General features: G+C 41.7%; 2 protein-coding genes and 1 pseudogene across 3 annotated transcripts; 2 read left to right on the top strand and 1 right to left on the bottom strand.

Moving 5' to 3' along the window:
* The first annotated feature begins 834 nt into the window (after window positions 1-834).
* Window positions 835-3,692, top strand: LOC137958962 (probable protein phosphatase 2C 2). 2 transcript variants are annotated; one of them, XM_068806189.1, is made up of 4 exons: window positions 835-1,225; window positions 2,117-2,311; window positions 2,398-2,633; window positions 2,805-3,692. In XM_068806189.1, exons 1-4 carry the CDS (start codon window positions 1,067-1,069, stop codon window positions 3,367-3,369), a joined length of 1,155 nt encoding a protein of 384 aa, XP_068662290.1. In that variant the 5' UTR covers window positions 835-1,066; the 3' UTR covers window positions 3,370-3,692. The 2 variants fall into 2 exon arrangements, with proteins under 2 accessions (XP_068662290.1, XP_068662291.1); XM_068806190.1 differs by lacking the exon at window positions 835-1,225 and adding an exon at window positions 2,021-2,040.
* A 1,492-nt stretch (window positions 3,693-5,184) lies between these two features.
* Window positions 5,185-9,909, top strand: LOC137958977 (FACT complex subunit SPT16). The gene is made up of 2 exons (XM_068806217.1): window positions 5,185-5,627; window positions 6,305-9,909. Exon 2 carries the CDS (start codon window positions 6,374-6,376, stop codon window positions 9,665-9,667), a length of 3,294 nt encoding a protein of 1,097 aa, XP_068662318.1. The 5' UTR covers window positions 5,185-5,627; window positions 6,305-6,373; the 3' UTR covers window positions 9,668-9,909.
* A 1,224-nt stretch (window positions 9,910-11,133) lies between these two features.
* On the bottom strand, window positions 11,134-24,814 carry LOC137959677 (uncharacterized; annotated as a pseudogene).
* Window positions 24,815-25,722: the final 908 nt, after the last annotated feature.

Here is a 25,722-nt window from a genome sequence, read left to right as displayed (position 1 = left end):
GTGGACGGAACTACATCAAGTTGGGGTTTATAACTCTAATACAAATCAATTGCACTATTTTTTTAATGATTTATTGACTAAATTTTATTGGATAAATGGTATTTATTATCTAATGATTTATATAATTATATTTTATCATTAAAATAAATATTTTTAGTAATCTTAATTGGGAATTATTAAAAAATCTCTAACATTTACCTAACTCATATTCAAATTTGATCGCAAATGTTTTTAATCAAAAATATAATTTATCTCAGTTAAAAAATATAAGAATTTACTTTATTAATATATGATAACAACCGAGGGTACGAAGGTCAAATCACAAAAAAGCTCCCTTTCCCAAAGAGTCCTCGTAGGTGGGGGATGACGTCAGCCAATGTGAACACGAATTATCTCGATTCGTCCGTCGGTGAACTACAAAGTTCTTTAAATACCCTTGTTATCTTTAAAAATTACAACCATACCTTATTCTTATCTCTTTTTGGTTCCTCCGTAGACGACCACGATTCCTATTCAACGACCACTTATTTATTTTTTCGCTTTAATAATCAGACAAAAACTATTTAAATAAAATGATGGCAGTCACGTAATTAAATATAAAAGGAGGGGCTTTTATGTGATTTAATAGCATAGGTCACGCTTGGAGCGGGAACCGCCACGTGTCAGCTCCTACGCCACATTATCGAGACCACGGAAACGGACTCGCTGTATTATAAAATGTCAAAGCCCTTCGTGACGCACAGCTGCCGGTTGCCATAATCCGGAGTGACCCGTCGCCGCCTGTTTCCCAAAGCCCGCGGGCATAAATACCGCGTCTCCACAGCGCCTCCTGTCTCGTTTACTTGCTCCAAGAGGACAAAGTTGATTGAAAGACGACCAGAAGAACCGTGGCCTGGGAAAGCTATTTTGGTGCTTTGGAAGGTTGAAGAGAAGAAACCCTTATCGTTATCTTAGAAGGAAGAGAGGAAGAGGAAGAGATTTTTCTTTGCGGAGAAGAAAAGGTTGGAATACGTTTAATAGGCGGTGGCTTTCGTTGGTGATGATCTTTGATTTCGAGGTGTGAAAGATGGTGGCCGGAGCGGAAGTTTGTCATCAGAGCATAGCGGTGTTGGATGTTCAATACCGATGCAATTTGTCGAAGAAGAGCGACGTGCAGAAAATTGAGGAAATCGTGGATATTCGCGCGTCCGATTCGGTTTCAGTGGATATCTCGCGCTCTGAAGCGGTGAGTACCTTTTTTTTTTCTTTTTTTGGTGATTTATGGGTTATTGGTTCAGTTTTCTGACTTTGTTGCTTCGATGTCGTTTACTGGTTGAGGTAGGTGTTCTTTTTGGGTTATTTGCGGAGTCTTTTTTTTTTTTTTGTTTCCTGCTAGCTGGATTTGGACAAGTGGTTGTTCTTGATGTACGACGATGATAGGGTTTGTTGGAAAGGTTGAGGTTTGAGAAAAGAATAGCTGAAACTGATTCTTTCTAATAGAAACTTTCTATCCGATGTTGTATTGTAGTGTTTGGCAATTGATATCTTTCGGTGTGAAACTCTGGCAGGGGAAACCGCTAGTCTTCTTGCTTTTATCGATGAAATAAATTCTAATTTGTTTGATTTTATTTCTATTACGGAACGGTGGGAGTTTTGGTCGTCTCATCGGGGACTGTAGTTGTTCATCTTGGTTGAAATTCTTGTGGATTGGGGTTGGATATCGGACAGCTCTATTTTGACTGGGTTAAGGGTATTACGCTATCTTTGATTTTTGCTAGCTGGAAAGTCGAATTTCCACCTCTGATAGATAGAACTCTATCTGACTTTTCTTTAAGTTTTATTTTTTCCCATATTTATTTTAGATGTTACTTATTGCCTTTTAAAGAAAGACTAATTTCAGGTTCCGGTATTTTATTCATGCCTTACAATTATAGTCTTCAGTTGTTTTGATTTCAGATGTACAATTTTTTTTATTCGTGATGACTTGGACGTAATGGTTGTGCCAAGGGATAGGTGTTGTAGTGGAAATTGTTTGCAGATGAATTCATTTCTGACTTGAAGGTGCAAGAAATGGAAATCTATTTTATCATGTGCATTTTGTCTTTCTGACCTGTAATCTATTATTCTATTCATTCAGGAGGTGGTAGCTACAGAAACTAGTGCTGACAAATCCTTAGAGTCTTCGTTGCTTCAGTTTGTACCATGCATTCGCTCTGGCAGCTTTGCTGATATTGGACCGAGGAGATTCATGGAAGATGAACACATAAGGATTGATGATCTTTCTTCGCACTTGGGGACTTTACAATGTCCGGTGCCCAGTGCATTTTATGGGGTCGGGGATCATTATTTGACTTATCTGCAAGCTGGTTTAATGTAATTCTAGTTCATATTATGAGCAAGTTTTTTCCTCTTCTACAGGTCTTTGACGGTCATGGAGGCCCAGATGCAGCCTCATACATCAGGAAAAATGCTATGAGATTCTTTTTTGAGGACTCTGATTTTCCTCAAGCACTTCAAGCAGATGAGGTTTTTTTGGAAAAGGTAGAGAACTCTGTCAGGAAGGCATTCCTTCTCGCTGACCTTGCATTGGAAGATGACTGTACCGTCAGCAGTTCATCTGGGACTACAGCTATAACTGCCTTGGTATTTGGAAGGTTGGTTTGTCAATACCTCATTTCTGCTATTCTCTTTTTAATCTTATTGACAATATGGGATATGGAACCTCCAAATTAGGAACTGAACATATTTGGTCTTTCCATAACCCTGTTGGTGGCTTCTAATCGTATTTGACTTCCATTTAATTAAGGAGGTTGATGATGTTGCAGGTTTCTTCTGGTGGCCAATGCAGGAGATTGCCGAGCAGTTCTCTGCCGCAAAGGCGATGCAGTTGACATGTCCCAAGACCACAAGCCCATATATGCCTCAGAGCGAAGACGGATAGAAGAATGTGGTGGCTTTGTGGATGATGGCTACCTTAATTGTGTACTCTCAGTAACGCGAGCCCTTGGTGATTGGGACATGAAGCTTCCGAGGGGTTCAGCTTCTCCTCTTATTGCTGAGCCTGAGTTCCGGCAGGTAGTTCTCACAGAAGACGATGAGTTCCTCATTATTGGCTGTGATGGGATATGGGATGTGATGTCTAGCCAACATGCTGTGAGCGTGGTTCGCCGAGCACTCCGCAGGCATGATGATCCAGAACGCTGTGCGAGGGAGCTCGTAATGGAAGCCTTGAGGCTCAATACCTTTGACAACCTTACTGTCATAGTCGTGTGCTTTGCAGCGGCTGATCGGGATCGGGAAGTGGCATCAGAGCGGAGGCTGAGGTATTGTAGCCTCTCGGCGGAAGCCTTGTGTAGCCTCAAAAGCTTGCTGGAAGATGAGAGCCGTTAGGTGGTCGTCTCCTGTTGTATATACCTGGGGGTCACTGACAAATATTGTCTAGTGTAGAATAGAATTTCTGATATCTGCTGTTTCGGCTGCTTCAGGGGAGACGTCCATCAGTTTTGTTTTCGTATTTTTCGTTTTAGGAACTGTGAGCAGGGAGAGAAGAGGGGGTTGGTTGTGTACATAGATAGGAATTTGTGTTGGGAGAAGGGTGGTGTGTCGGTGGGGAAAGCCTCCCCATAATAATCTGGTGAACATTTTGTCTTCCCATTTCCCCTTTTGGCATTGGGGCTGGCCTGGTCTTTATCCGGGTCTTTGATTCATGCATATATTAGCTGTATATAACTTTTTTTTTTTTCGTGTGTATGATGGAACCCACATTTTGGTAGTTGAGATTCTAATGCATCATTCTTTTTCGAAATTCTTCCACAGGAGATGCCAATCAATCTTTTTGCTTGGCTGGTTAGCAGTGTTAGGTAAGAAGTTCCGATCCCACCGGACACAGAGCATATTATGTTTGGCAAGAGGGTCAACAAACAGACATCATATACGAGGAACAACCATTACTAGACTTTGATTGCATCAATCCAAATGAATCCAAATGGTTTCAAAGAAGAAAGAAACCTCGTTCATACTATTAGTCTCTTTCTCACATAGATAAAAGCTGATTCTCTAGGTTCTGATATTATATACAAGGAACAACCATTAATTACTAGACATTGATTGCATCAATCCAAATGGTTTCAAAGAAGAAAGAACCTCGTTCATACTATTAGTCTTTGTCTAGCATAGATAAAAATTGATTCTCTAGGTTCTGATTAATAGTAAGGGAGATTTGCTTAAAGTTATCTGATGCCATCTTTGATGCTCTCAGGGAGAAGATCATTGACATCTATATGAGAACTTAAAAAAGACTGGACAACAAGAGAGAATTGCTGCCTTTGAAAAATTACTTGTTATTTATTTTTCTTAATAATATTTTTCTTAAGGATTTATAACATGCTCATATCATATGGGTCTTTAGGGTTAATTCTATTCCCATTGAGAGGTTGGATGAAAGGAAAAACCAATTCCTATGAGAAAAAGGAGCAAATTAGGGCAGGGAACCCCCATTCATTCTCTCACAACATATATATTTACTATTTAACCTAGACAGACCCATACTTAAACACTTAAATAAGGTCATAATTTCCATAGTAAAGATGGCAACGCGATGGGTTAGGGTTGGGTTTCAGTTTGGGTTTTGCCTCACGACAGCATCCCCTTGGTTCAGCCACGTTTAAACTCATGGTCAAGTTCTACTTCAACCTTATCATTGCCGTATAATCTTGTCTTTAAACTTTATTCTTTCTGTTATCTTTGTGAATACCTCCTTATCTCCAACAAGGTCGGAGTTCTTATTTTCTTTTTATGCTTCTTTTTTTTCTTAGTACGATCGATAATTAAGGACTTAAATATAAATTTCAAATAAATGGTAAAAAATATTTCTAAAATTACGTTATTTATTTAATATTATAATTTTCAAGTTACCTTTGCACTGGGCAATGGATAAAAAGAAAAAAACCTATTCTTAGGAGCAAGAGGAGCAGGTTAGGGCAGGGTACAACACCCCATTGAGCCTATGACCCTGCCATCCCTAACCGATATGCTTAAGAACCCGCGTTCTGTCCTTTTGTAGAAAAAATAAACTCCCAAGCCTTTATTTGTAATATATTAAACATTACAAACCCTGTTTTTTTTCTTTCTTTTTTTAAATCTTCGTACGACACCACTATATATTCCATCTCTCAAGAGGCGAAGAGAGGCGCTCGTTCCCCATTTTCGAGCATTTTCCCTCCTTTTCTCCCTTCTCGGCTGCGACGAATCCTCCATTTCTTCTCTTCAGATCTCTTCAATCTCATTATTTAGCCTCGTCTTATTCCATTTCCCCCACAATTCCTCTCTATCTTTCGTTTTTTTGTTCTTCTCGGATCTTAGGCGTCTTCAAGGGTGAGAGGAAACCTTAACCCTAGTTTCGCGTTCGGAGTTGAATCAGAGGCTGTAAGGACGAATCTTTACTCTCACCGCTGATTGAAGTTGTCTTTAAGATCGGGGGTTCTGGGACCGGGTCTTCGGGGGAAGAAGAAGTAGGTTCGTGCTTTTGCAGTATCGTCTTTGGTTTCTGCTCTTTCGGGAGGTTGCAGAAGCCTCTTAGTAATTTGGCATTCGGGTTTTGGTTCAGGAGGCGAAGATTTGACACCGTCCTCCTGTAGCCAGTCGCAGTTGTAAGTTTGTCTTCTTTTTCATTTCGTCTATTAATTTTTTACGTTTTTATGTTGATTTCGTGAGGGTAAAAACCCTAATTGTCTAAAGTTCTAATTATTTCCTCTCACGGTGTTTAGAACTGTAGGGTTTTCGGTTTGGTTCCTTGGGAAGAAAAATAAGTTGTAATCTGTTTTCTGATGTTCATGAAATTGCGCATTTTAGCTAAATAAGAAAGCAGCATGACTGCATGTGCTATCTTTATGTCGAGTTTTACTGTAGGAAAAAAGAAGGCATGCTCGCTTAAGGCTTTTTTGCCTCGCTTCTTATGTTGTTTTCTTCTTCTGGTCTTTAAGGTATAACGAAGCCCTAATTCTGTTTTCAACATCGTGTTCTTTTATACACACGAAAAACCTATCTTATTCTTCTGGACTTTAAGGTATAACGAAGCCCTAAATCTGTTTTCAACTTCGCGTTCTTTTATACACACGGAAAACCTATCTTTAACATTGATGCAGCAAAATTCCGAGTAGTCTTCATGTTTTTGGTTCTCTTATTTCGCTATTGCTTGGTTTGCTGTTTTCTCAGAATTTTTTTTTCCTTGTTCGGTATCTGTACCTTCTTGGTTGAAAAAGCTTACTTGAGAAAGATGGTTATTGCTTTGTGAGGTTTTCTGAAGTTCTGTTTGTCCTCGTTGCAGATCAGGCTCACTTCTGCAGTGTATGTTTCACTTCCTGTTGGTTTTTAGGATCTTGTAGGTTCGGTAAGTATGGCCGACCACCGAAATGGTAATGCAAAGCCGTCAGAGCGAAATGCAGGCGGGACAGGCAACACTTATACTATTAATCTTGAGACTTTTGAGAAGCGATTAAAAATATTTTATTCCCATTGGAAGGAGCATAAAGTTGATTTATGGGGTGCCGCTGATGCTTTGGCAATTGCTACCCCTCCGGCTTCTGAAGATTTGCGGTATCTGAAATCTTCTGCTTTAAATATTTGGTTGCTGGGTTACGAGTTTCCAGAGACGGTTATGGTGTTCATGAGCAAACAAATTCACTTCTTGTGTAGTCAGAAGAAGGCATCTTTGCTTGCAACCCTAAAGAAATCCACTAAGGAGGCTGTTGGTGCGGAGGTTGTGATTCATGTTAAAGCAAAGAGTGATGATGGGACTGCTTTGATGGATGAGATATTTCGGGCTGTCCGCACTCAGTCTAATGGGCATGATGATCCTGTGGTTGGGTACATTGCAAAAGAGACCCCTGAAGGGAAGCTTTTAGAAACATGGGCAGAGAAGCTGAAGAGTGCCAAGTTTCAGCTGAATGATATAGCTAATGGCTTCTCTGAGCTGTTTGCTGTTAAGGATGCAGGTGAACTCACAAATGTGAAGAAGGCAGCATTCTTAACTTCTCATGTTATGAAGAATTTTGTGGTCCCAAAGCTTGAGAAGATAATAGATGAGGAGCAGAAGGTCTCCCATTCTTTTCTCATGGATGATACTGAGAAGGCTATCCTTGATCCATCGAAGGTCAAAGTCAAACTAAAAGCTGAGAATGTTGATATCTGCTATCCTCCAATCTTCCAAAGTGGAGGTGAGTTTGATCTCAAGCCAAGTGCATCCAGCAATGATGATAATCTCTACTATGACTCGACAAGTGTGATTATATGTGCGGTTGGTTCTCGCTATAATAGCTACTGCTCGAATGTTGCTAGGACCTTTCTGATAGATGCCAATCCCATGCAGAGTAAGGCATATGAGGTTCTTTTCAAAGCTCAGGAAGCAGCCATATCTGCATTGAAGTCAGGCAATAAGATCAGTTCTGTGTACCAGGCTGCACTTTCAGTGGTTGAGAAGGAAGCCCCTGAACTTACTTCGCATCTGACCAAGTCAGCAGGTACTGGGATAGGACTAGAGTTCCGTGAGTCTGGGTTGAGCTTGAATGCCAGAAATGATAGAGTGTTGAAGCCTGGGATGGTGTTTAATGTGTCTCTTGGATTTCAAAATCTGCAGGCTGAAACCAAGAACTCCAAAACAGAGAAGTTTTCTCTTTTACTAGCTGACACTGTTATTATAGGTGATAAGCCAGAAGTTGCAACTTCTTTCAGCTCCAAAGCAGTTAAGGATGTGGCTTATTCATTTAATGAAGATGAAGAGGAAGAAGAGCTGCCAAAGGTTAAGTCGGAGGCTAATGGGAATGAGACATTCTTGTCCAAAGCCACACTAAGGTCAGATAACCAGGAGATGTCAAAGGAAGAGCTTCGTAGACAGCATCAGGCAGAACTTGCTCGACAGAAGAATGAAGAAACCGCCCGAAGACTGGCAGGAGGTGGGTCTGCTACTGGGGATGGCCGTGGGACTCCCCGAGCTTCTAGTGATCTTGTTGCTTACAAGAATGTTAACGACATACCACCCTCAAGGGAGCTGATGATACAAGTTGACCAGAAAAATGAGGCCATTCTCTTGCCTATCTATGGGAGCATGGTACCTTTCCATGTTGCCATGGTCAAGAGTGTGACAAGCCAGCAGGATAGTAATCGCAATTGTTACATTCGTATAATTTTAAACGTCCCTGGAACTCCTTTTAATCCCCATGATGCAAATACACTTAAGCACCAAGGTGCCATATATCTTAAAGAGGTCTCGTTCCGTTCAAAAGATACAAGGCACATCAGTGAAGTTGTACAGTTGATTAAAACCCTTAGACGACAAGTCGCTTCAAGAGAGTCTGAGAGAGCGGAGAGAGCCACATTGGTCACCCAGGAGAAGCTTCAGCTATCAGGCTCCAAATTTAAGCCCATGAGACTGCCAGATTTGTGGATTCGTCCTCCTTTTGGTGGACGAGGAAGAAAGTTGCCAGGTACCCTTGAAGCTCATGTGAATGGTTTCCGGTATGCCACTTCAAGACCTGATGAACGTGTTGATATAATGTATGGGAATGTCAAGCATGCTTTTTTTCAGCCAGCAGAGAAGGAGATGATAACCCTTTTGCATTTCCACCTGCATAATCACATTATGGTGGGCAACAAGAAAACCAAGGACGTCCAGTTTTTTGTGGAGGTGATGGATGTTGTCCAGACTTTAGGAGGCGGTAGAAGATCAGCAAATGACCCTGATGAGATAGAAGAAGAGCAGAGGGAGAGGGAAAGGAAGAACAAAATCAATATGGACTTCCAGAACTTTGTCAACAGGGTTAATGATCTGTGGAGCCAGCCACAATTCAGGGGTCTCGATCTAGAGTTTGATCAGCCGTTAAGGGAGCTTGGCTTCCATGGCGTGCCATACAAGGCCTCTGTATTCATTGTTCCAACCTCTACTTGCTTAGTTGAGCTTACAGAAACTCCGTTCCTGGTTGTTACACTGAGTGAGATTGAAATAGTGAATTTGGAAAGAGTGGGACTGGGGCAGAAAAATTTTGACATGACAATTGTGTTCAAGGACTTCAAGCGAGATGTCCTACGGATAGACTCCATCCCTTCGTCTTCTGTTGATGGAATCAAAGAGTGGCTGGATACAACAGACCTTAAGTACTATGAGAGTAGGCTGAATCTGAACTGGCGACCTATTTTGAAACAAATCACTGATGATCCGGAGAAGTTTATTGAAGATGGTGGTTGGGAATTCTTAAACATGGAAGCCAGTGACTCGGAATCGGAGAACACAGAAGAGTCTGATAAAGGATATGAGCCATCTGAGACAGAGCCAGAGAGTGCATCAGAAGAGGAACATTCTAACAGCGAGTCGCTAGTGGAGTCAGATGAGGATGAAGAGGACTCAGAAGAGGACTCAGAGGAGGAAAAAGGAAAGACATGGGAGGAGTTAGAAAGGGAGGCAAGCAATGCTGATCGGGAGAAGTTTGATGAATCGGATAGTGAAGAGGAGAGGAAGAGAAGGAAGATGAAGGCCTTTGGAAAGTCACGCATGCCTGAGCGGAGGGATTCAAGAGCACGCATGCCTGAACGGAGGGATTCAAGAGCACGCATACCTGATAGGAGGGATTCAAGAGCGCGCATACCTGATCGGAGGGATTCAAGAGGGCCGCCTCCTAAGAAGTCGAAGCTTAGGTAAATTTCTGTTGGTAGATTACTGAATCTTCTTTTTGGAAAGTCTGGTTAGTTGAAAGTGGGAAATATCAAAACCAAGAGCAGGTGGCTTTTGGGGGTTTCCCTATGTAGCGTTATGTAGTTTAGTTTTGTACATTGACACTGGGCTTCTCTCTTTTTAATTGTTATGATGAGCAAGTTACTTGCTGACCCTGTTTGTGTTGCTCCCAACTTGGCCAAGATCATGGAATGAGTTTTTAGTTGTAAGAGGGAGGAATCTACTTGGCCGCCAACTCTAGTATTATTAGCCAATAATACTCCGTAATATCAATTTGTGCCTCAAAAGGCAAAAAGGCCATCTATGGGCTCTTAGTTTTTTGAGGGGGGTGATCGGAGTTCATATTTTGGAGCTTCCATGAACTAACTGTTCTTTATATATTTACCTTTTCCATCGTGAAATCCTCTCTCGATTATTTCTCCCTGCAATTTGTTAGCTTTGGCCTTCCTTATCTACACGAGGAGAACGGAAGATAAGTTTCTTCCGATAATATAAGGTGTCAAAGTAAAAAAGCTGAGACAAATCAATTTTTACAACGAAAATTGGGCAGGGATTTATCGAATTTGTTGCATTGCTTCATCCCTTGGATTTATTTTATTTTTTCCGTCCAGTGACCTCTGCTGTGTTTTATAATCCCTAAAACGCGAGACTATGGGGATAAATGTCATCTTTTCTCCTCTGAGAGGAAACAGAGACGAAGCCTAGCTCAGGTCTGGTCTCTATTCACTAATTTAAAAAAATTTACTCCCAGGGAACTTCTCAATTTCACTGGGAAATCGTATTGAAATTCCTTTGGGTCTTTGTTAGTGTGCCTAGTTAGCTGTGGTAATCTAAGTGAATGTATACTATTGTAAATTGGTTGCACTGGGTGGTTGCAACAGTTGTTTCCCTGGAATCTTTCTCTGCGGATCGATCAGTTTCATACTTCTAAGCTGTTTAACAATTCTTCGTGAATATTCCAATCCGAATATGGAAGTGTTTTGACTTGTTATTTAACAATAAAGAACGAGTCTGGATTTCTTTTATTGGTTCTTTTCTGTTGCAGCGACTGAGTGTATCGATTGTTCAACTCTGGCGTGAGAATCGGAGATCGTTTGGGCTTCTTCTGACTTTATAGAGTTTGAATCTTATTTGTCATTCTCTGAGATAATTGTTTATTCTGATGACAGTGACCCATTATTTGCAGACAGGATTTGAATCTTCGTTCGTCGTCTTTAAGAAAATTATAATTAGAGAGAGAGAGAGAGAGAGAGGGAAGACATTCATTTTATTGCACTGCTCGAGTCCTGAAACACACACTTAATGATCCATACGAAATGCTTGAAGTGATCTCAATCTTATTCATGAGATAAACAAATGAGAAGACTATGCCTGCTACGACTCCTAGAATTTACTCTTGACAGTTCGGATTTACGTCTCACAAAGATCTGCTTTCAGGCGTCATGGGCTGCATGTTTGCTCTGGTACTTGTGGTTCAGGTGCTTCATGATCTCCTTGGCTTCTGCGACAAATCTCTTGATGATTTCACCTGCCGGAAGGATTTCCTTCACGAGACCCACACCTTGTCCGGCGTACATCACCATGTTGTCCAGCTCACCGGCGGTAGTGGGGTTCGCAACTTGTCTGGCGAATCGCCGGAGAACCGTCTCCTGAAGTTAAGAGGAGATGAACGAGTGAATGGATGAACTTAAAAGTTTCTGGTTTTTATTAGGGTTTCAGATGATTACGCCTCCGTTGATGATGGAATAGCTGATGATGGGCTGCGAGAACATCGTTCTCGATGTCTTCTGGCGCGTTCTTCCATTTCTGGTGGAAGGGAGTGCCGAGGCAGCGAACGAAATTTACATGGTTCAGCAAATTGCCTACGTCCACGGAAGCTGCAGAGGATTTTATTACTTCTTTTGAAATCACAATATAATAGAGAGGACTTCTCAGTTACAGCAACAACATCGTCCCACTGTCTCTGTCACAACAACGACACTGTCTCTCACACCAACATTGTCTTGCGAGTCCGAAGCTTCGCCCTGTCCCCGCAGTGACGAGAGCCACTCGAGCTCTCTCTCTTCTGGCAACGACGAGAGCCTCTCGAGTTCTCTCTCTTCCAGCAACGACGAGAGCCTTCTCGAGCCCTCTCTCTTCTGGCAACGGCGTCGAACAACAACACCCGAAATCACCTCTCTTTGCTACCTCTACCAGTAACATCGGAACGACGTGAAAATCCCTCTCTCTGCTACCTCTACCAGCAACACCGACAACGCAAACAATCCTGAAGTCCCGAGAGGCTTATCTCTTCCCGTGTTATTCTGTTTTTGTAAGTACTTAGGGCCTTTGGAAAAAAATAGCGTCTCTCTGTAAGTCCCGAGATAGGGAAAAAATCACAAGAAGGGAGATTTAATTATTCTGGAGTGTTGCACATGCCAAATCAATTAAATGAGAATGGTCCTCCGGGTCCCTTGGGGCCACCTTTCTGACAATGGCCATTTCTTCCTGAAAATCTCCCACTTGAAGACTGATATCAATCTGTCTTCACCCATATCAATGTAGCAACTCTTCCTCAAACATGATATCCTCCACCTCTGCAACTCACTGCCCCAGTCTTCATGCTAGAAGACCAACTGAAGTTGCGTACAACTTCAGTTTCTCAAGTGTAATACTCTTTGTCAACATATCAGCAAGGTTCTTACTTTCACAAATTTTCTCAAGTTCCAATTGTCCGTCATCTAATAATGATCATATAAAATGATACCTAATCTAAATGTGCTGAGTCCTGGAATGAAATATTGGGTTCTTGGCAAGGAATATGGCACTTTGACTATTGCTGTAGAGAGTGCCCTTCTGATTCTTTTTGCCCAATTCCTCCTAGAAACCCTGTAGCCAGATCATCTCTTTTGCAGCTTCTGATACTACAATGTACTCAACTTCTGTAGTAGACAAAGAAATTGTTTTCTGTAGATTTGAACCCCATTAAACTGCAGTACCACCCGGAGTGTAAACAAACCCTGTGGTACTTTTTCTGCTATCAATATCTCCAGCTAGATCAACATAAATATAGCCCCTCACCTCTAAGTTCTCTCCTGAGAAACACAAACACGTTTCTGAGAAGCCTTTTAAGTACCTCAGAATCCACTTCACTGCTTCCTAATGTTGTTTTCCTGGGTTACTCATGTATCTACTCATAACTCCCACTACATGGGCAATATCCGGTCTAGTGCAAACCATAACATACATAAGTGAACCAATGGCTGAGGCATAAGGAACTTTACTCGTGTAATCTTGTTCCTCCTCTGACTTGGGTTACTGATCCTTGCCGAGTCTAAAGTGACTGCCCAGGGTGTGCCAACTGGTTTGGCCTTGTCCATATTGAACTTGCTGAGTACCTTTTTTCATATACTCAACCTGCAAGAGTCTCAACGTGCCTCTGACTCTGTCTCTGACAGGTGAGATGGTATACCAGAAAAGTGCAAAGAGAGATCCTTATCGATGGAATTCTTAATGTATCATGCAATTAGAGAAGAGAAATCACCATTTAACAAGAGGAGATCTATTGAAATAATTAATACAATAACAGATAAGGAAGAAGAAGAAGAAGAAGGTCCACAGAAAAGAACTCAGTTGGAGAAAAGAATGTAGAGAAAGCCATATGTAAAGTCCATAGTTGCTGCATGCAGGTAAGATTAATCACCCTTTACGTATAAACAGATCAGTCTTGAACTACTTCCATGAAATTTTTATCAAATCGTTCTAGCGTCAGGTGTTCTTCTCACAAACTTCAGATTCAGTAATTCCCACCCTTTCTTCTGTAATAAAACCGGATGCGTGAATGATTGCTTCATGCCAGTACTTCCGCAGCTCTTCTGCAGCTTACAGCAGATGATAAGAATCAAACCTTCTGTTCTTGTCTTTCTTTTGAATCTAGACATGAACGTGGAACTCATCAACCCAGAAAAGGGTTTTGAGGATCCACCGAGGAAGATGAAGCTCTTGAGCAATTTTATATAGGCTAATGGCAACTGCTACAGTATGAGGAACAATTGTCATCTTGTCTTCTACTGATAATTTCTTCTTGTCTGCATTCGTTGCTGCAACTTTAACAAGAGTTATATTAATTAACCATGCATGGAAATTATCTCTCTGAGTCGAATCAAAGAAGATGGTTCTGACCTGCTGAGTTCATTTCAAAATGTGGCTAATTTCTTTGTTAAAATTTACCAGGTTACGTAATTACCAACATGTTAAAATAAATATTCTTACCAAATTAAGGATTTGGATAATCTTTTCTATTTATTTATTTACTGTTTATTAAACAGAAAGGGTACGACTAAGGGACATTTTGTATCAAATTACTTGATTACCGAAAAAAATTAAGGGTAAATTTATTATTTAAATTTAATAATACAAAAACTTGGAAATTCCTAACATTCTCTCCTAAACCCTTATCCCAATCTCTTCTCCTTCCCTATCAGTTTGTCCTTCTACAACTTGTCAACTTCCAGCTTCAGAGGATTGATCTAATACGAAAAACCATTTGGCACGAAACATGAGAAATACTATCTCAGCCATCCGATCACGATCAACGGCTGTTTCACACAAAATGACTTTTCGTATTGAATCAGTCGTGTCCAGCTTCATACATAAACTTGATCGAACGGCTGAGATAGTTGTTTCGCATGTTTAGCACGAAATGACTTTTTGTATTGGATTAGCCGTGTCCAGTTTCATGCATAGACTTCGTAACCTCATGAACTCAAAATTTATTGGAGTGAATTGGGATTCTTAACATATTACAAAGAAGACTAAACAGAACTTCAAGCTTATTCCTTTGGAGCGCCTACATTACATGAGCTCCAGCGTCTGCATGCATATCGTTTATTCTTAACCAACCCTAACGCTAACATGGACAAAACCTGATCTTTGCGTTCAATCCCTGACTTCGTTCTAGCACAAACAAGATTTTCTCCCAGGATGATATGTGAGCGTCGATCGCCTTGGATGGTAGGAAATTAGATTTCAAGTGTTTAATCACAGTCTGTACTCTTGCTGCCATCCTCTTCATGATCTCGGCCGCAGGGAGGATTTCGTTCATGTAGCCCACACCTTGCCCTGCGCATGACCATGTCCCCGAGTTGTCCAGTGGTGGTCGGGTTAGCAACCTGCCCGGCGAATCGCCGGAGAGTTACCTCACGTGATAGTATATTCAGATTGGATTAGTTCAGATTACCCACGTTAAGGTTTAGGTCAGAATTTCTAACAGGAAGAGTGTTTACATTTCCCCAGATGACGGAGTGGCCGATGATGGGTTGGGTGTCATCGTTTTGAATCCATTCCGACGCGTCGAGCCACTTCTGGTTGAATGGGATGTCGAGGACACGAGCGTAGGCTCGCCATGTGAAGCGGCCGTAGAGGTCCGTGCGCTGTGAACAACAATGCAACGGAAGCCTGCAGACCAGGCTTCCGTCTGTCGGAACCTACAGATCACAGATCCTGCATCAACGGATCACCAAGCCAAAATTTTCAAATTCTTGTTTTCATTTTTATGTATAAATATGTGATGTAATCTTGTTTCCAAATTGTAGTGAATAAAAAGTGTTTTATTAAAGCTTAATATGGTATCAGAGCTTTCGAGTGATTTTTGAAAGAGTTCAAAGCTCTCTACTTAGGAGACGAGGTCAAAGAAGCGAGGGAGAAGCGTAAGGGCCATTTGTGTGACAGAGAAGGTAGAAAATTCGACGCCAAGTCCACGGAGAAACCAGTGGAGTTTGTCGGTGTTGTCGACTGGTCTTCCGATCGCGTGAAGCTGATCGCAAAGACCCTTGAAAGTGCGTGTATAAGCGACAACGGATTGATTTCCGCGCTTTAACTCCTAAAGATCGTCTTTGAGTCGGATTTCCCAAGCCTTTGATCGATGACTGAAGGCATTTTCCAATGCGACCTAGACCTCACGTGTAGTGGAAAGGCCAATGGTTTCGGCCATTGCCTCCTCGGTGAGGGAGGAAAGGAGGAGGCTGGGAAGACGTTGATCCTTGCTCTCCATTGCAAATATTCAATAGTAGGGATGGTAGAATTTGTGGCAGTAAACTGAAGTGGTGGCGTGAGGGTTCCATCCACATAGGGGAAAAGATTATTACTTTCAAAAAAAGGAAGAAGTTGACTTTTCCACAAGAAATATGTTGTAGAAGAAAGTTTAATGGTAATCTTATGGATGAGGGTATGAAAGGGGAGGATATGAGAAAAAGCTTCGACGACCATTTTTTTTTTCAAACCTGTTGAACCGAGGCGGGTTCGGTTCTGAGCGAACCCGGTTCTGCTTGGAGTGATAGAAGTGAGACGTGCGGCTCGTCTCCTTCGTTTCCGACAACGGGCAGCTGGTGTTTCGGCGAGTGTCCGAGAAGATTCAGTTCGTCTTCGACGGATTTCAGTCGACGTCTCTTTTCGCGCCAGTCGGGGGATGCTCATTTCCGACCGCGTGAGGTCGCCGAGCTATTGCGCTCTCTAGCCGAGGGTGGTGGTGGCCGAAGAAAAAAATTTCGTTAAATTGAACAATTATAGCTCTGGGGGGGAATCTCTTGTGTTTTGTTGCTGGGCTAGACGCTGCTATGATTGCGACGAACATTGGGACTACAGCAGCAGAAGAAGGTTACTCGTCGAAGAGGAAAGAAGAAAATTACTCAAGAAATAGGATCGGAAGGACTCCTGATACCATAGTGATAAAAATAACAACGAAGTAGAGGATATAATTTTTTGATATTCATTGATAAACTAACAGACTTAATACATAATTGAAAGAAACTAAAAATAGATACGACTTGATAGGCACGATCCAACGTGCAAAACAGACTCTTACTTAACTAAGTAACCTGAAACATAACTCACTCCTAAAGACTAGGATAACTCAACTAATTTCCTCAACAATCCCTCCCTTAAACTGATGTTCCAGACATAACATTCAGTTTAATAAGAGTCAAAATTTGAAGCTCCATCCCTCAAATTGAATCATTTGAAATAGAAACACCAAGTAGCTTCCTGAGCTTCTGAAATGCATGAAACTTGAGAGGCTTGGTTAGAATATCAGCACTCTGGTATTCTCTTCTGCAGTAAATAAGATTAATGACTCCATAATTTTTTAGATCCCTCAAAAAATGATACTTCACATCTATATGTTTGCTTCGACCATGTAAAACTGAATTTCTTGAAAGTTTTATTGTTGAACTGTTGTCACAATAAATCTGAGTAGGTCCATCCTCTTTAAAATGCAACTCTTTAAGGATTTTCTTTAGCCAAATAGCTTGAAAAATTAAGCTTTAATAAAACTCTTTTTATTCACCACGATTTGGAAACAAGATTACATCACATATTTATACATAAATTGAAAACAAGAATTTACTAAATCTGGCTTGGTGATCTGTCGATGCCGGATTTGTGATCTGTAGGTTCCGGCGGATGAAAGCCTGGTCTGCAGGCTTTTGTTGCATTACCGTTCACCCCCCACCCCCCGCAAGTTGAGCGTCGGATTGGAACATACTTGAAGTTTAGATCAAGAAACTTCAAAGAGAGGGCGTGGAATACTTTTGGTGAAAATATCCACAATTTGCAGGTGAGATGGCACATACTGTGTGTGAAGTTTGTCTGCAGTAACAAAATCTCAAAGGAAATGATAATCTAACTCAACATGTTTGGCGTGTTTGTGAGATACTGGATTGGAGCTGAGGAAAATTACACTTTTGCTGTCACATAAGAGTAGAGGTGGTTGTGGAAGTGCAACATGTAGATCGGTAAGAAGATGTGTAAGCCAAATAATTTCAGTTGCAGTGTGCGCTAGAGCACGATACTCAAATTCACAGCTAGAACGAGATACCGTTAGCTGCTTTTTATCATTCCAAGAAATCAAATTGTCCCCAAGATAAATGGAGTAACCAGAAGTCGAGCGACGAGTATTGGGACAACCAGCCCAGTCAGCATCAGAGTAAGCGACTAGAGCAGCAAGAGTAGCGGATGGACGAAAAATAAGGCCAAAGTGAATAGTACCTTTGACATAGCGCAAAATACGTAACAACCAGGTCTGGCCTTCTGTGTAATGGACCAATTGCTGCTTGTAGTAGTCGTTCGCGTACTTCTCCTCTGACGCCACAAACCTGTTTAAATGGTTCAAAACAGTTTAACGTCGACCCAGATGATTCAGAATTTTAGTTTGGGATTCCATGGTTTCGGAAGACGAACCTCGTTCCCAGGCAAATCCCTTGAGCTCCGAGTGCAAGAGCGGCGGCGTAGCATCGTGGATCAGACATGAAACCTGCGGCAATCACTACGGTACTTTTGTTTCCGATCACATCCACCACTCGAGTGACTAATGTTGTCACTGCTTATCTATTTTACCAGATGATCGAGCTGCTCGTTTCAGTTTCAGGCATCCGTTCACTAGATTGAATAAGATTGTAGTTACAGTGGCGCTTGACGACGCTTACAAAAGGAATTGAAACTTCTTACTGATAGGATTATACAGATCAAATTATATCTAGGGAGCAAAATTAAATACACAGATTTAACGTGGTTCACCCAAATCGGGCTACGTCCACAGCTGCTGATGATAATTCTTTAACAGGGAATATCGTTCAATGTTTACAATTTCCTATCCATACAATCCATACATTAATCTACCACTGCAGATAAATAAATACAGATCTGTAAAAGAAATAACAATGTAACCTGTATGAAGACCTGAGACTCGCCGACGCCCAAATAGCACCGGTCAGAAACAACACGAAACAAACAGCACACGGTCAGTAATAAAACAAACCAGTCAACGCCTCTACGGAGGCGTTCCTACTTCTTCTCCTTCGCTCTCTTCCTCTACACTGAGGATACAACGCCCTTCTTCCTTCTCTGGTCTCTCTCACTCTACACTGAGGATAGAGACGCCCAACAAGAGGAATCACGCAACGCCGGAGCAGCACAACGACGGCAAGCAGAGAGTATTTCTGCAGCAACGTCTCGACAAGAAAGGAAGTGATTTCTCACTGTATCGGTCGTACAAATTCGAAGCACGAAGCTTTCTCACTCTCTCTGAAAAATAAACCTTCAAAGAGCTTCAACGAAAAATCCCTTTTCTGTTTCTCTGGTTTTCTCACACTGTCGAAAATCACACGGCGATTTCAAATCGTCGGGAGGGGAGGAGAAATAAAAGCTAAGCTAAGAGTTTAATGAGGTTGAGTGTTCCACACTCCAACCTCATAAAGAAACAAAAGAATTCCCTATATGTCCCTTGACTTTTCAAACATGGGGATTCCCTAGCAATCTCCCACTTGAAGACTGATATCAATTTGTCTTCACACATATCAATGCAGCAGCTTTATCTAGGTCTCTTCATTCTTGCAGACCAACTGAAGCTGAACATAGCTTCAGTTTATCAATAGTCACCGGCTTTGTTAGCATGTCCGCAGGATTCCTACTACCTTGGATCTTCTTCAGCGTTAGCACCTCATCCTCTAACAAAGATCTGATGAAATGATAACGAAGACCAATGTGCTTGGTTCTAGAATGAAATGCAGAATTCTTTGCCAGATGTATCGCACTCTGACTGTCACTGTGCAAGACATTCATCCTTTGCTCGAAACCAAGCTCGGTTAACAATCCTTGAAGCCATATCATTTCTTTACTGGCTTCTGTTATAGCTATATATTCAGCTTCAGTGGTGGATAATGCAACAATCTTTTGTATCTGTGACATCCAACTGACAGCTGTTGTGCCCACGGTAAAGACATAACCAGTGGTGCTTCTCCGGTGATCAACTTCTCCTGCAAAATCTGCATCTGTGTACCCTTGCACTTGCAATTCACCTTTGCCAAAGTACAAACACTTATCTGTGGTGCCACGCAGATATCTCAAGATCCACTTTACTGCCTTCCAGTGGGTCTCACCTGGGTTTGACATAAATCTGCTAACGACTCCCACTGCATGACCAATATCTGGTCTCGTACAGACCATTGCATACATCAAACTTCCAATGGCTGAGGCATATGGAACTTTATCCATGAGCTCTCTCTCTTCTTCCGTGTGAGGAGACTGATCCTTGGATAGACATAAGTGTTTGTCCAAGGGTGTGCCAACTGGCTTGGCATTGCTCATGTTGAATCTCTGCAAAACACGAGTAATGTACTCTGCTTGAGATAACTGCAATACTCCACTTTGCTTATCTCTTGTGATTTGCATTCCGAGAATCTTCTTAGCTGGACCCAAATCCTTCATGTCAAATTCTTTTGACAATTGCCGCTTCAAGTTTGTGATCTCATCCATATCTGACCCAGCTACTAACATGTCATCGACATAAAGTAGCAAAATGATATAACTGGATGTGTACCTTTTGAAGTAGCAACAGTGATCGGCATTGCACTTCTGGAAACTTTCCTTTTGCATGAAACTATCAAACTTCCTGTACCACTGTCTTGGAGCCTGTTTCAAACCATACAGGCTCTTTTGGAGTTTGCACACCATATTCTCTTTCTTCTTTTCTGAGAAACCTTCTAGTTGATGCATATATAACTCCTCATCCAAGTCTCCGTGAAGAAATGCAGTTTTCACATCTAACTGCTCTAGATAGAGATCTTCAATGGCAACAATGCTCAACACTGTTCTGATAGTGGTGAGCTTCACAACAGGAGAAAAGATGTCAGTGTAATCGATTCCTTCCTTTTGTTGGAATCCTTTAACAACCAATCGGGCTTTGTATCTCTTAGAGCCATCATGCTCCTCTTTCACCCGATACACCCATTTGTTATGGAGTGCCTTCTTCCCTATGGGTAACTCAACTAGTTCCCATGTCTGGTTTGAGATTAGAGAATTCATCTCATCTTTCATAGCAAGCTCCCACATGCTAGCATCTTCAGTCTGACATGCCTCTTTATAGCATTCAGGCTCTCCTCCATCAGTCAACAGTAGATAATTGATGTATCTTTTGTTAGGCACATGAGGTCGAGAAGATCTTCTCAATATCGGAGCTGGAACAGGGGACTGTGATATGTCGGGCTGGTGTGCACTACTCTTTTCAACAGATTCCTCTGTCTGAGGGCTTGCTACAGAGTCATCTGGGACATCATCTACATCTGCATATACTGGCTCACTCTCTAGTGAGTTACTGTCATCTGTAGTGTGTCTGTCCTTGTACATCACCCTTTCATTGAAAATCACATCCCTGCTACGGATCACCTTTTTGTTTTCATCATCCCATATGCGATATCCAAATTCATCCTCGCCATAACCGAGGAAGGTACATTTCTTGGATTTGGGATCAAGCTTATTCCTGCCTTGATCACTGATATGCACATACGCCATACAACCGAAAACTTTAAGGTGTGAGAGTCTTACTTCTTTTCCGCTCCATACCTCTTCTAGTATTCTGTATTCCAGTGGAATTGATGGACCTCGGTTGATCAAATAAGCTGATGTGTTGACTGCTTCTGCCCAGAAGTGCTTTGGTAGGCCTGACTGCATACGCATACTTCTGGCTCTCTCAGTCAAAGTTCTGTTCATACGCTCAGCTACACCATTGTGTTGAGGCGTACCTGGCACGGTTCTCTCCATGCGGATCCCATTATCATAACAGAACTTCTTGAATCTGGTGTCTTCATATTCACCACCATTATCAGTTCTCAGCTTTTTGATCTTAAGTCCTGTTTCATTTTCAACCATGGCTTTCCATCTTCTGAAAGTATCAAACACTTCAGACTTGTGACTTAGGAAGTAAACCCATACCTTCCGTGAATGATCATCGATGAATGTCACAAAGTAGTGTTTTCCACCAATGGATGAAACAGTTGTTGGCCCCCAGACATCAGAATGGACGAGCTCTAGCCTTTCCTTCTTCGGAGCTCTGCCATGTGTCTGAAAGCTAACTCTCTTCTGTTTTCCAAGTATGCAATCCTCGCACATATCAATTTCTACTGACTGTAGCTCTGATAATTTTCCCATGGAATGCATAATCTTCATTCATTTCTCACTCATGTGGCCCAGTCTCTGGTGCCACAGGTTGGAACCTTGGTTGCTTGTTGCAACAGCAATGGTACAACATGCTTGTGCTGTCATGTAGAGAGTACCACTCTTCTTTCCTCGTGCAACCACCAATGCACCCTTCGCAATCTTCCAATCATCACCATGGAAGGTTGTGGTGTAGCCTTCACTGGCTAGTTGCCCTACTGAGATTAAGTTCTTTCTTAGGTCAGGAATGTGCCTGACATTTTTCAACTCCCATACAGACCCATTCAACTGGATCTTCACTACACCTTTGCCTACTATATCACACGGTTGATCATCACCGAGATATACCTTACCAAGGTTCTTGGACTCATATTTCTCAAAGAGCTCTTTCTGCGAGGTAGCATGGAACGATGCTCCAGAGTCTAATACCCAAGACTCCTCCTTGCTCTCCAGAGAGCATATCAATGCAGCATCATTCCCTGAGGAGGAAGCAACATTTGCTTCTACCTTCGCCTCCTGATCCTTCGGTGCACTATTACATTGACTTTTATAATGCCCGTTTTTCCCGCAATTCCAACACTTGACATTTGAGTTCTGAGATCTATTTGGGTTCCTGGATTGAGACCTTCTAATGTGAGGTCTGTTTGGGTTTCTTGATTGAGACCTTCTATATTGAGAAGTGCCTCGATGAGTTGACCTTCCTGGTCTATTTTCTCTAGTTCTTCCTCTTGCCTCTGTAGACAATGCTGAAGAAATCGTCCCTTCACCCGACGATTTTCTTCTGATCTCTTCACTGAGAATTAGATCACGTACATCATTGAATTTTAACTTGTTGCTTCCTGATGAGCTGCTCACTGCTGTAACAGTGGCATTCCAGCTCTCTGGCAAGGAAGACAAAAGTATCAATGCTTGTACTTCATCGTCGAATTCAATTTCGACTGAACTCAATTGGGATGTAATGATATTGAGTTCATTTATATGTTGAGCTACTGATGCTCCTTCTGTCATCCGCAAATTGAACAGTCGCCTCATCAAATGCACCTTATTTGAGGCTGACGGCTTCTCGTACATATTTGCGAGAGCCTTCATGAGACCCGCTGTGGTCTTTTCTTTTGCAATGTTAAATGCAACATTGCGGGATAATGACAGTCGGATGAATCCAAGGGCTTTCCTATCAAGGAGGTTTCACTCTTCATCCTTCATACTGTCTGGCTTGACTCCATCAAGCGGTATGTATAAATTTTTCTGATATAGATAATCCTCTATCTGCATTTTCCAGAAACTAAAATCCGACCCATTGAACTTTTCAATTTTTAACTTCCCTTCATCTGCAGCCATTGCTCCCACTCAAATTTGACTTTCTGTATAACCTAGCTCTGATACCAATTTGATAGGATTATACAGATCAAATTATATCTAGGGAGCAAAATTAAATACACAGATTTAACGTGGTTCACCCAAATCGGGCTACGTCCACAGCTGTTGATGATAATTCTTTAATAGGGAATATCGTTCAATGTTTACAATTTCCTATCCATACAATCCATACATTAATCTACCACTGCAGATAAATAAATACAGATCTGTAAAAGAAAGAACAATGTAACCTGTATGAAGACCTGAGACTCGCCGACGCCCAAATAGCACCGGTCAGAAACAACACAAAACAAACAGCACACGGTCAGTAATAAAACAAACCAGTCAACGCCTCTACGGAGGCGTTCCTTCTTCTTCTCCTTCGCTCTCTTCCTCTACACTGAGGATACAACGCCCTTCTTCCTTCTCTGGTCTCTCTCACTCTACACTGAGGATAGAGACGCCCAACGAGAGGAATCACGCAATGCCGGAGCAGCACAACGACGGCAAGTAGAGAGTATTTCTGCAGCAACGTCTCGGCAAGAAAGGAAGTGATTTCTCACTGTATCGGTCGTACAAATTCGAAGCACGAAGCTTTCTCACTCTCTCTGAAAAATAAACCTTCAAAGAGTTTCAACGAAAAATCCCTTTTCTGTTTCTCTGGTTTTCTCACACTGTCGAAAATCACACGGCGATTTCAAATCGTCGGGAGGGGAGGAGAAATAAAAGCTAAGTTAAGAGTTTAATGAGGTTGAGTGTTCCACACTCCAACCTCATAAAGAAACAAAGGAATTCCCTATATGTCCCTTGACTTTTCAAACATGGGGATTCCCTAACACTTACAGTTCCAATGATGTGTCCTCCTGCTTCCACCTCTTGAGCGTTTATAACGTCCACTCCAGCAGCGACTGCTTTTTCTGCTTCCTCGACCGACCCAATCTGGAGGAAGAAAGGATCGAGCGCAGCAACAATTCGGTTAAGAAATTGTGTGAAAAGACAAACTGAAAAATGAGAAGAAAGAGGTAAAAAATCAGATAAACTTGGATAGAACAAACCTGGTGGATGAGCTTGACGCCGTGCTTTGCGCCTCATCGACCATCTCCTTCGGGTAATCCCCCCAGAAAACTTGCAAGAAAGCGAGCTTTTCGTTCAAGATGGCTCAGACGCTTTCTATTTGCGGGAATGCCAGCACAACTCCAGCTCCAAAGGGCTTTGTGGTTAACTTCCTCGTCTGTTCGATGGTCGTCTTCGTCAAGTCGTAGTTATTCTGCAAGCAGCAGCAGCAGCAAATCCATTATCATTTTCTCTCACTTGACCCAAGAAAGAAAAGCAGGATTCTCATAAAGAAACGAAAGAAAGATGGAAACAAATTAAAAAGAAATCATGCATTTGGAGAGATTAACTAATCTTGCATGCAACATAAGTAAGAAGATGAATATTTCTTCAACAGAACTCTTCCAGCCACAATATCAAACAGATGAGATAGCAACTGTGCAACTACGGATATTTGATGCGCATAATGGTACGGTTCTCTTATCGATCGTCAGAACATAAGAAAGAAGAAGAAACGAAGACATGACAATGGTGATCATGAAACACATCAGACATAAAACCAGAGCTCAGATGAATAAAATGGTTGAGAGCGTACAGGCGGGACGACCAGAGAGGCGATGCCTCCGGCATTTGCCACGACATCGCCTCAGCTGCAACCAACTTTGATCCAAACACATTTGGACCCATTGTTGCCAACATGATGCCATTGTCAAAGCCAAGGATCCCTCCGAACGTCACCATTTTTTTTTCTAACCTAAAGATGAAGGATTCGATCGAGGAAGAAACAGAAGAAGAAAAAGCAGGATTGATATTGCAGACTTCTCTGCCCCACCATCTATTTATAGTTATCTATTTCTTCCTTCCCTGCATGTCTCAGTCACCTTCTTCATCAAGGAGAGAAGTTGATGAGCCATACCCAAATCACCCTTAATTTCCCCTGTAACCACGCAAACAACCTCATGTTCTCTACATCGTAGACCTAATCTCTTAATAATAAAAGCTCTGCATTAAGTGCTCTTGTCGTGGGTTTTGTTTTCTGATGAAGTCATCGCCTATACGACGATTTGAAGCAGGAATATAATACTGATAAGGTATCATTCCGTGATCAAATGGAGAGGCCTCATGTGTATATAAGAATATCTTTAGAAGAAACTCATCACAGATTTAGAAATCCAACGCTCTCCACCCTCACCGAGAATGGGTTTTAGGTCAAGTAGACAATGTAAGGATGACTTTACTTAGTTCAATCACCATACACCAATCTTTTACAATTAAACTAGACCCAACATCTTTTCTAACAAAATGGGTTTATTTTCTTAATGTCCTTGACAACTACTTGGTGAATGGATTAGTCTATGATTATAAAAAATAGGAAGTGAAATAAAAATAGAATATTAGTGTCAATGTACAAAAGGATCCGGTCCATGAAACGACACAATCGTAAGTAAAACAACGAAAGAAAATTATAAGATTTAAAGTGATGTGGTGTCCTATCTCTGAATTAGTACCCCAATTTGATCTCCATGCACAAACTTGATTTGAGCCTTGAATGACTTCTCAGTTGAACTATACTGTGAAGGGTCCCAATATGGTGGCAAAATAGTGGCGTAGATGATAACTTGATTCTACCTTGGCTGCAAAATTTTGAT

The sequence above is a fragment of the Aristolochia californica genome, unplaced genomic scaffold (assembly GCF_029961685.1).
Source record: "Aristolochia californica isolate CCGP_79_NKW_82.1479 unplaced genomic scaffold, dmAriCali1.0.hap1 SCAF_3, whole genome shotgun sequence".
NCBI classification, from domain to species: domain Eukaryota; kingdom Viridiplantae; phylum Streptophyta; class Magnoliopsida; order Piperales; family Aristolochiaceae; genus Aristolochia; species Aristolochia californica.
Note: the sequence above shows the minus strand (reverse complement) of the source record. Positions and strands in the feature narration are given on the sequence as shown.

Excerpts from the sequence above, each read along its gene's own strand:
- LOC137958977 (XM_068806217.1), top strand. The coding sequence starts at position 6,374 with ATGGCCGACCACCGAAATGGTAATGCAAAGCCGTCAGAGCGAAATGCA.
- LOC137958962 (XM_068806189.1), top strand. The coding sequence starts at position 1,067 with ATGGTGGCCGGAGCGGAAGTTTGTCATCAGAGCATAGCGGTGTTGGAT. Across the intron at positions 2,312-2,397 it reads TGCCCAGTGCATTTTATGGG|GTCTTTGACGGTCATGGAGG; the intron begins GTCGGGGATCAT and ends CCTCTTCTACAG. Across the intron at positions 2,634-2,804 it reads ACTGCCTTGGTATTTGGAAG|GTTTCTTCTGGTGGCCAATG; the intron begins GTTGGTTTGTCA and ends ATGATGTTGCAG.